The sequence below is a fragment of the Tupaia chinensis genome, unplaced genomic scaffold, assembly GCF_000334495.1.
Source record: "Tupaia chinensis unplaced genomic scaffold, TupChi_1.0 Scaffold000368_1, whole genome shotgun sequence".
NCBI lineage: Eukaryota > Metazoa > Chordata > Mammalia > Scandentia > Tupaiidae > Tupaia > Tupaia belangeri.
This window is the reverse complement of record NW_006159865.1, coordinates 1,261,905-1,273,182: the sequence shown is the minus strand read 5'-3', so window position 1 is coordinate 1,273,182 and position 11,278 is coordinate 1,261,905. Positions and strand designations below refer to the sequence as shown.

Below are 11,278 nucleotides of genomic sequence, written 5' to 3'. Positions count from 1 at the left end.
GCAGGAACCAACAAAGGAAGGCGGTCAGCAGAGCCACCCTCCCCATCCCATCGATACGGAGATGCTCCAGCTTCTTCCTGCACTCAGCTGCCATCTTGGGAAGAGCAAATGGTGAAGAAATGGATAAGAAATTTTATAGATCGATGTGGTTGATGCTGGCTACATTCACCATTTTCTTCCATCAGCAAGGAATAGGGATTTAATACAGAGTATGATTAGACATTTATGGTAAACAGAAATGGATGATGGTCTGTTGATGATAACGTGTATAGTACCCTCAACAGGACTGGCGTGAAGTGTATTCATGTTGAGAGAATTCACTTTACAAGCTAAGTGATGTATAGTGAGTGAATGTATACGAGAAACTAAAATTTAATTTAATTCAATTTTTAAAAAAAAAGAAAAGAAAGCTCCCACAATGCATGACCAATTTTTATCCAAATTAATATGAACTGAAAATCCAGGGGCTAGAGAGAGCTCACTCGAGAGAAAGGCAAGAAGAGGAGCAGAACATCTAAACTTAAGAGGTCAAGATTAGAAGAGAAATGATAAAGAGGTATTCAAAGAGGTTGACAGAAACCAGGACAGAGGAGTGTAGTGGAAACCACAGAAGAAGAAAATCAAGAAGGGGGTACATATGATGCATGAGACATAACCTTTGATTTGGTAATTTGGTCATGTAGGTTGGAGAAATTCAAAGTTTTAGTCCACATTACCCACAGGACTGAACCCAAACACCTTAATGAGATATTCGGAAACTTCCACCTTCTAACACCAGCCTATTTTCTCAGGCGTTTAAAACTCTGCTTATAAAAATGTGCATTGTAAATTGGCAGACCCACCTTCAGGCCAAGAGCTAGCACTAGCTGGGTGACCTTGGACAGGTCTCTTGGTTTTCTTTCCCTCACCTATTAAATGAAAGCATGATACAATACCATTTCTAAGTTTGATGTGTAGTCCTAAGTGAGCTAAGCTGGAACATATGGAGTTTCTGCACTTTCACTATCCCTGTCCATCCAGGAGGGACTTCCTTATCTGGTTATCAATGCCCAATCCCCTATCACCCAGGTGTCTCACTTGTTATTTCCTCAAACTATCTGGAACTATCAGAAATTTCCCCATGGACAAATCCCAGTCCCTGGGGCTTGGGACACAGGTTAGGTGTATGTGTGTCTAAGTCCCAAGTCCCAATAGGATTAGAGAAATGAAGGGAAAAGTGTTGTGGTGTGACCACATCCCATTTGGGCATTCGCTCTCTTTCTCTGGTAAGTGTGCATGTCCTCTGCAATTAAACAACAACAAAATCCATTCCTCCTTATAAAAAAAAAAAAAAAGGAAATTTCTTCCTATATGTGCATATCTGTCTTGTCTTCTCAAATACTAAATTAAAAGCCACTTCATGACTGGAACCGTAATTTTTTATAACCTTCACAATACCAGGTAAAATGTCTTATATTCAGAAGGCATTCAATAATTACTTGTTCTTTCATTAACTATAGACTACGAAATTTTCCATTTTTCTCTCTTTATGCTATTGTCTGATAGGCTTATGGATGTGAAAGCAACTTATTCAACTGAAAGAACTTATTCAACTAGTTAAAAAAAAAGTTATTCAGCTTTAATAAAAAGGAGTGGTAAAGATAAATTTCCTGTCAAATAATCACTGGAAGAGAAATAGTAATCCCTGCAAATCTCACAGTACAAGAACATGCCTCTCTCATGGTTGCTCTTCAGTCTCACTGGAACATTCAACTCTGCTCCATTTATACACATAGAAATATGCTTTATTCACCCATGTGAATATTACTCTAAGGCTGTGTGTACAAAATCCCAGTAATCTAAATGGAATTGAAACTTTCCATTCTCCAGATTTTGCCAGGATAAAAATGTTGAATGACAATTATAAACTTGTTAGTGAAAATTTAAGCAATATACTCTTTTTAAAAATAATTATTTATTTAATTTTATTTATTCTTTCATTTATTTTAATTTGATCAGAAAGACACAGAGAGAAAGAGAGAGAGAAAGTGAGAAAGCAAGCCTCCAGGTCCATGACTTGAACTGTGGTGGGCCATGTGGGAGGGTCCAACAACTTGACCACCATGCCACCTGCTGTACCCCTGCAATACACTTTTTCGAAATGACTGAAACTAATTTTTCTGTATAGGACACAGGATAATACTTGAGGAATAATGATTCTGGGTTTTCAGAGTGCCCAAATGCTAATCATAGTTTTGATTACTTCAATGTCACAATATTCTCTATATTATAATACTCTTTTCACCATTACACATTTAAGCAGAAATTGTACCTCACTTCACTCTATTTGAGTCTTATAATACCCTTCTTATGATCTCTTATTTTGAATGATAAATATTGGGAAGCCTAACATTTTTCAAAAAGAAAGTCTTGTGGGACCAGCAGTTGGCGTAATGGCTATGTCGTTGGACTCCTGTGTAGTTGACCGTGGTTCATGTCCTGGACCCAGTGGCTTAAACTCACACCAGGCACGTGTGCATGCGTGCCCAAGATCCCAAGGGGAGAATGGAGGAGAAGGATTGCAGCATGGCCATCCCCCCTGGGGGGTGATTTCTCACTTTCTGTCTCTCTGTTTCTCTCTGTCTTCCTGGCGAGCGCACCCTATAGAAAAAAACTCTCAAAAAAAAGAAGAAGAAAGTCTTGCTTCACTTACACATGGTATATACAAGAGAAACTTACTAGTAAAGATTTCACTGAACTTATGAAATATATATTAGTACTTATCTTTACTAGCCTATTATGAAAATGGCCATAATTAAGAATAAACTAAAATGTGAAAGTAAATAGCAAACTCCTCTATGAGATAGGAGTCTTTACTGTTTCTTATTAATTATTTAATTACCCACTAATCTGCAAAATTTCAGTAATTCATAATGGATCTCTTCATTGTGCTGGGAATTTATTAAATTCTATTGAACCTGCTAATTTCTCTTTCCTTGGACTATCATTTATCACTGGTTTATGTAACTGCATTATTGATATGAGCTGTTCTGGGAGAAAATTATACTATATTAGAAATGAAACAATTACCATATTACTTAAGAGAAAAAGGGACATAAAAACTTTATGCCTAGAACTTTTCTGCCAACAGTGGCATGGATGTAGTGTTCAAAAGAAATAATTGGCCCCAGTGAGGGTAATGTCAATTAATTCCACGCTGTCTTTTGATGAAATGCAATCATAGTTCATTCTTGTTTCTTTAATAAAGGTGTATGTTTTTCCTTTTACCTAGTATTTCATTAATCTTGAATTGAAATATTTTCAGCATACTTGAAATAGTGCAAGAGGGAAAAGTGTTTTAGGACCCTCTAAGCAGTAATATCGACTTTGCTTTGAAGTACATTGTGTGTGTGTGTGTGTGTGTGTGTGTGTGTGTGTGTGCTAGAGAACACATGTATTTTCTAGAAAAAAGACAGAGAGACAGAGAGAGAGGGAGAGAAGACAGCACCCCCCATGGGTCATGGGCATGCCTCAATCCCTTCATTCCACCTGTCCCTTCTTTCAGGATTTCTTGAGCATGCACACATGTACATCCAGCATGTTTCTCAAGCTGCCAGACCAAGGACTAGAACCACGCAGTTTGCCATGTGGGATCCAGCTGCTTTAACCACCAAGCCAGGAAGGCAGCCCAATGTATAGCATTTTTTAAGGTCCATAAAACACCGGGCACTCTATGAGGGCACTGTTACTAGCTGGCAGCTGGTGCTCAATAAATATGTACTAAATGCAGGACTGACACACACGAATTTAAATGCTGGTGACCACTTGACAAGCTGGAAAGAGATTAATGAACTGCAGCAACAAACTATTCTTCTAACGGAAGTACCACTCACTGTAAACAATGGATGCCACTTTATAATCGTATGCCACATTTTCAACCCTACTATCCTATGAAGTAGGTAGTATTTTCTCCTGTAATTACGGATGAATATACAACTTTTAGAATCTCAAAGCCCCTCTTACCCTCTCTTGACCAAACAGAAATCCCTTTGTTTTAGTTGGACACAGCCTAAGCTAGATGTCTACATTTCAAGTGGCTCTCCAAATGCATTCTGACAAATTAAGGATGAAATGATATGGTACCTGGGATTTGGTTCAAAATAATCTGCGGAATGGAATTCAGGGAGTGGGAAGTGGGTGAAGATAGAAATGATTCAGGATTATCCTCGAGAAGCTGAGGGATGGCTATAGAAAGCATTCTGTTTTCCTAGACATTTGCATTTTTCCATAATAAAGAATTTATAAAAACAAACAAAAAAATCTAAGTAGACTAGTCACAGTGGCATTCTGCAATGCTGGAGCCACACGGAAGACTCGGGGGTCAGCTATGGGTCTACCCAAAACACACTGGGCTTGTGTGTACACATCAATGATCCTGGCTGGAAGGCTGAGGGCAGGGTTGTTGCAGTGTGAACCCCGAGACTCTGTCAAGGTGCCTCTCTCCCTCTTTTGCATGAAAGAAATAAAATGAATAAACTTTTTGTAAAAAGCTGAAAAGTTAAAATAAATAAAATTGTTCTTCTCGAGGTGTTTGGCTAAATAAGGGGATTTCTGCAGTTAGAGTTTAAAACTTACTCTACCCATTTTCACATCAGTCATACGAATCTAATATAAAATGACTCTTTTATTTTGTCTGAGTAGCTTTGCAGTACAGAACTGAATAGAAAGTTCCAGATATTTATGATATATAGAAACAGTCAAATCTCTTGTATTTTGGCCTACTGGGAATACTATATCCAGAATGTAACCTGACATACGTAGAAGGACGTGTCACCTGGTTTTTACAGTCAGATAGTAAGATAGTAATGAAAATGAGCTCTGTCTTCTTATACATGAGATTTTACTGTGTTCTGTGAAAGCTATAACTTTACATTATGTGCTTCTAAAACTAAATCGAGGCCTTACATAACTATCAAGGATTATTCTATGAAATTATAGCTGGTAGAACCAGCAGATGGTATAATGGTTATGTTGCTGGAATCCCACATAGTAGACCATGGTTCAAGTCCCAGACCAGGTGGCTTAAAACTCCCACCAGGCACATGTGTGTGCATGCCCAACATCCCAAGAGAAAAATGAAGGAGAAGGGATTGCGGTGTGGCCATACCCTCTGGGGAGTGATTTCTTGCTTACTGTCTCTCTCTCGCTGGTGAACACATATGCCCTATTGCAAAAATCTCTCTAAAAAAAAAAAGAAGAAGAAGAAGAAGAAGAAAATAAATTATAATTGGTTGTTTAAGATCATGAAAATGAAAGGATTTCCCCATAAAAGAAAACAATATTGAATCTTCAACTACTGGATCCCCAGAATCTCAAGATCAGCCCACTACACAGCAGTGCTTTCTTTCTCTTTAAAAAGGGGTTTCCCGGGAACACTCTTATACAAGAAATCAAATCTGTCTTTTCTTTGAAGTCAGTTCTGTACATAATTTTCCCAGCTGAAGTACAGCAGGCCCTTAGTATCCTGGAAAGGAATGTAAGAACAGGTACACCAACCAGCAATGAGCTTTGTGATCTGACTGCCTTGGGGCCCAACCCTAGGAGGAAAGAAAAGAACTTACTGCGTTGAAAGGCCTTTATTGGATCCCCACTGAGTGGAGGTCCAGTACATGAGCCAATAATGGATCATGGATCAGAGATCAAGATTACAACAAAAGCACAAAGGAAAACAGACAAGAGCATTACTGCGCCATCACTTGCATATGTGGAAGATCTTTTTCTTTTTTTTTTTTTTGGATGGGTTTTTGTTATAGGGTGTGTACACTCGCCAGAAAGAGAGACAGAGAGCCAGAAAGTGAGAAATCACCCCCCAGGGGAATGGCCATGCCGCAATCCCTTCTCCTCCATTCTCCTCTCGGGATCTTGGGCCCGCACCCACACACGCCCCACGTGAGTTTAAGCCACTGGGTCCAGGAGTCGAACTGCAGTTGACTATATGGGAGTCCAGCGCCATAGCCATTATGCCAACTGCTGGTCCCACGTGTGGAAATTTGTAGCTTTGTTATTTCTTGTTCAAGCTATGTTTAGAAATATGCTTAAATATGAAAATAAGTTACAGTCAAGAAAAATAAAAAGGCATATTCCAGTTTGAAGCATGGCAACATCGTTACCACTACAAACAGTAAAGAAAACTATTACACTGAACGATAAAAATTTTTAAGGCAACTGTTATCTTCTTTTCTGAATTAACTCATTAAATTCTCATCCATTTTCCCCAAAATTGCCATCAGAATGCTAAAGAAATTATTGGGTCGTCAGGGCAAGTCACTGCACATTCTTCCACAGAAAAATACTGAAAAATACGTCATGACTTGCTCAAAAACGTAATAAAGGGAAGGATTCTCTGTTATTGATACAAAGACCATAACTTAAACTTTAAAAAAATTGCTAAGAAGACTATTTGGTATCTCTGGCTTTACAATACACAATAAATTATGGATTAGCTCTTTGAAAGGTCAGGGTTTTTATTTTCGTTTCTAAGATATAAACATGGATATAAATATGAAATTATATTATACCGGCATATTGCATGTAATTAATATTTTTAAAGAATTACTTTATTTAACTTTATTTACTTACTCATTTTAATTTTACCAGAGAGGGACAGAATAAGAGAAAGAGAGAGGGAAAGTGAGAAAGTACGTTTCCAGGTCCAGGACTCAAACCATATTTGGTCATATGGGAGTCCAGCGCCCTTAACCACCACGCCACCTGCCGGCCCAGCATGTAACTAATATTTTCCTAACTTTAGATAAATTTTCCTTAAAACAAGCAGAAACAGACAGTCTATCAAAGTGCATCATAAAGAAATTGAAAGATCTCCACTTACATGAGCGAGCAGAGCCAGCTCATGGTGACACGTAACAGCGTTCCGGTTGGCTTCCATGAAATACCTCTGCGTGCGCCTCCTTTCCCTTTCCAGCTTCTTCTCCAAGGCCAGCTGGGATGTAGATAAGTTGTCTAAATACTTCATCATGACATCTGAGAGCATTGAACTGACTTCTACAATGTCGGGACGGGCTTCTGCATCAGGAGTGAGGCACCTAAGAGAAGACAAACCAGTGATACCACTGGCCCATGTCAGGACCACCAGGGGGCGTGCCAAGGTTAAGCTCCACTGCACGTCCACCATGGCTTTTACACTGCAGAGAACCTAGGGTGAAATGGACAGCAAGCATAAATCTGAAATCAAGACTTCTCAAGTGGGGTTTGGGAAACCGGGGAAGGAGAGGGAGGCAGAGGACTTCCCTCTTTGCATTTGGGATGAAAGGCAAGAATAACAGGCTGAATAGGAAGCTATTTCTTGGAACTCAAGATAGGGCTGGGGTCCTCTTCTGGCATGTGGGTTGGCTGCTTCCTGAAATCACCGCCAGCTCACTCGGGGACCCCAGTAACAGAGAACCTGATGACCACCATGGATGGACTAAAATCAAGGTGTGACTTTTTGGGAGTCACACCTTTCGGTCTTTTTCAGCTTTATGTTGGCAATGTTAACACAACCTGATTAGTAAAAGCCTTATAAAACACAAAGTGGTGAATATAAAATAGAACTACATTACTTAAATGTGCGAGATGTTTTTAGTCCAAAAATAAAATCAGATCAAATTCCGAAATTATAGTGGCTTATTTTGCAGACAAAAGAACAGTTCATTAAATAGGAAACTGCACAGAATGAGAAGCAGTTCACCTTACAGCCATTATAACCTGGTGTACGGAGCATAAAAGAAGTGAGGTGACCTTTCTCATGATTGGCTTTGATACATTATCATGATTATTAAGGCAAACACAGCTGTTTAAGCTGATGCTCTACAGTAGACGGTTCAACCTCACTGAATCATGCTTATGTTTTGTATTTCCTGCAAAAGAGAGAGCATTTCAGGGAATTCAGAGTGAATTCTTGATTACATGAATGCAGGCAAGTGGTCTTGGAGGTGGAGCTCAACTGTGGCCTCCATTTTTATTTTTCTTTAACAGTAGTAAAAAAATTCTTAAAGCAGTTAATTTGACACTTGTATGTTAATATTTTCTGTGATGTTGGAGGTAGAAAATATGAGTCCACATACTCAGGGGAGTATTGTTCACGTCATAGTTAAACACTAATGGAAAGTTATTCTATATACCATGGAACAGCTATCAACATCATTGGTTATTGGTTAGCATGCTTTAAATATCTCTGGTATCCACTTTACTAATATATATATATATATATATACACACACACACACATATACACTTTTAGGGTATGTACACTCACTGGAGAGAGAGAGAAACAGAGAGGGAAAGTGGGAAATCATCCTAAGGGGGATGGCCATGCCACAATCTCTTCTCCATTCTCCTCTCAAGATCTTGGGCACACACAAACACAAGTGCCCAGTGTGATATTTAAGCCACTAGGTCTGGGATTCGAACCATGGTTGGCCATGTGGGAGTCCAGCACCTTAACCTCCATACCACATGCTGACCCCCAAATTTGTTCATTCAAATTCTGTAACTTCACTGAAGTTGTGCTTCTCAATAAAATATAACTTGTTTTGGATTAAAGGAGAATATCTAATTTTCACATCTGATACTTGATTTTGTAACCCATTATCAGTTAATGAAATTTTTACCTATCCTGATGTCTCCAGACAAGGTTTAAACATTATTAGCACACAATTATTCTTCACAACAGAAGTGAAAATGAGACTAAACAATTATTTGCTTATTATTCTTTCTTACTGAGTTTATTAACCATGACTAAAATACACAGGAGTCTTAATCAGGTTTTAAGACATTATCAATTTCATAACTCCTTTTTTTCTTTATTCATGCATGCACACATGAGAAAGAAAAGCACCCTCCACAGGGTCTGGTCACATCACAAGCCTCCTCTTCCTTCTGTCCTCCCATCAGTCAGATCATGGCCTTAAGTGCCCATGGTGTTTCAGGCAGACCAAGTGGGGCTTCTACCTGTGATCGCCAGGTGGGATTCAGCTTCTCTTGAACAGTGCATTCCTGGTGCACCACAGAGTCAGCCCTACTTTATCCATGTATTATGCTTTATTAATTTTTCTTTTTAAGTTCTTGGGCAATAAGCTTATGCTACATTTAGGACAGGTACTTATACATCTGCTGAGTTCACACTTGACAGAGTTCATTCTATGCATTTATTATATACAAAGGAAGGCAAGAGACTGAGGAGATACGACCAGCTACCTAACTGTGGAGTGACTAGTGCAAAATAAAAATGTGGAGCTTCAGTGGGGAGTGGGGAAGTCGGCTTCCTCTCTACAACAGAGTGTCCCAACTGATGACATGCAGATGACACCAAGAGATTACAACCTCTTAACTGCCCAGACTGGGGGGTGAAGAAGAGGCCTTCACTGAATTGTCCACCACATTAAAGCTCAGTCAGGGAAGGCCTCTTCCCAAGATGTAGCAGGGTACCTCTTTCACCATGACTCCACTCTCAGCCACACCCTTGCCAGGGGATAAGGCCAAAGTGGAATATGGCCCTGCACGTCTGGACACAGTAAGACCAACTGCGAGTTCAGATCTCGGGATTGGCCCAAAAATATGTGGGCGCGAGTGCATGCGTGCCCAAGATCCCAAGAAGAGAACAGAGAAAGGATTGTGGTGTGGCCATCCAGCCATGGGGGGTGATTTCTTTTAAATATTTCATGTTTTAAGAAACAAAGAGTTGGAGTCAGCAGGTGGTGTGCTGGTTAAGGCTCTGGACTCCAACACGGCCAACTCCACATTGTGAGTTGTAGATCTGGCAGCTTGAAAATCACTGGAGGCACATGTGCGTGCTGCCCTAAATCCCAGGAGAATGGAGAAAGGACTGTGGCATGGCCATCCCCCTAGAGAGATGATTTCTCATGTTTCCTCTCACTGTCTCTTTTTTTTTTCTCTCTCTCTGGAGAGCCCTATGGCAAAAAAAAAAAAAAAAAATTTAAAATTTTTTGAAAAAATATTTTTAAAAAAATCAAAGAGTTGAAGTCAGGATGAAAAATGTAAAGGCCCACTTGTCGTTAGGAATAACTGAAAGTGTTACGTTCTGAGTGACATGGCTGCCTCTAAAACAAAGCATCAGGCAGTTTATGCAACCAGACACACAGAGAGAAAAATAAGACAACTGGAATATTTTGTGAATAAAAGGAAATGTTCTTCCTTTTTAAAAAAATAAACAGACAATACTCTCTTAACCGTGTGTTTGAAGGAAAAAATGGTGATGCCAGTACTGGGCAGAGCAAGAAAAGATATTTCTTTTCTGCCCCAAGCTCTCCAAGGTTGCTAAGTTATTCTCTCAATGTAAAGGCTTGCTAGGAACAGCAACTACAAAAGGTTTCAATAACAAAATGTACTCTTACAGGAACAAACAAAAAGAAAAAAACTCTGCACATTAGAAATGCAAACTGTGTGAGCTCTACTTGACAAAGATGCAGAAAGTAAGACTCCAAAGATAATAAAATGGAAGATAGACGTGACTGGAACAACGTGTAATTTAATAAACAATCATAATCAACTTTCTCCTCAACCATAGTTAGACTACAAGGGCTCAAATTATGAACCATTGGCTCTGAGCCTGATGTTTTGCTGAGTCATAGACGGTCGTTAGAACGTATTTACATGTATGCGTCTTCTGCATCGATTTCTTGATGAAAATAAGAAACTAAGAAAATAGGAAATTTGAATTTATACCTTAATTCTTCTGGAACTTGATTTTTAAATACTAATAATCAAAGGCAAATTATATACGCAACTCAATCCAGCCTGTCCCAAACTACAGTGCTGGAAGCCAATGGCCTACCATGGGTTTGGATCCTGCATGTGCATGTTAAAGACCCCCAAGAGCTGGAAAACTGGGAAAGGAGACTGCACTACAGCATGATGAGACCTTGTCTAGGGTGCTTCTCTCTCTCTCTTTCTCTCTCTCTGTGAATTCACACTGTACTATGAATTAAAAAAAAAAAAAAAGCAATAGCATGTAATTCACAGTTGGTTTTAGTTCTACATCCAATTTTCCAAAGATAAAATGTTTTGGGGGCCAGCAGGTGCCACGTAGGTTAAGGTGGCTGGATCCCAATGGCCAACTCCACAGTTCGAGTCCCAGACCTGGTGGCTTGAAAATCATGCAGGGCACATGTGCATGTATGCCCAAAATCCTAAGAGGAGGCTGGAAAAGAAGGGATTGTGGGGGTCGGCAGAGGGCGTAATGGCTAAGTCACTGGGCTCCCCCCGAGTCGACCCGGGGTTA

General features: G+C 39.6%; 1 protein-coding gene across 5 annotated transcripts in view; it reads right to left on the bottom strand.

Annotated features, from left to right (window-relative positions):
• NEK10 (NIMA related kinase 10) overlaps positions 1 to 11,278 on the bottom strand; it is a 225,545-nt gene that overhangs the window by 71,985 nt on the left and 142,282 nt on the right. For all 5 annotated transcript variants that reach the window (XM_006153310.3, XM_006153312.3, XM_006153311.3 and 2 more), the window contains one exon: positions 6,869 to 7,082. In XM_006153310.3, coding sequence (XP_006153372.1) covers positions 6,869 to 7,082 — 214 coding nt within the window. The remainder of the gene's footprint in view (positions 1 to 6,868; positions 7,083 to 11,278) is intronic.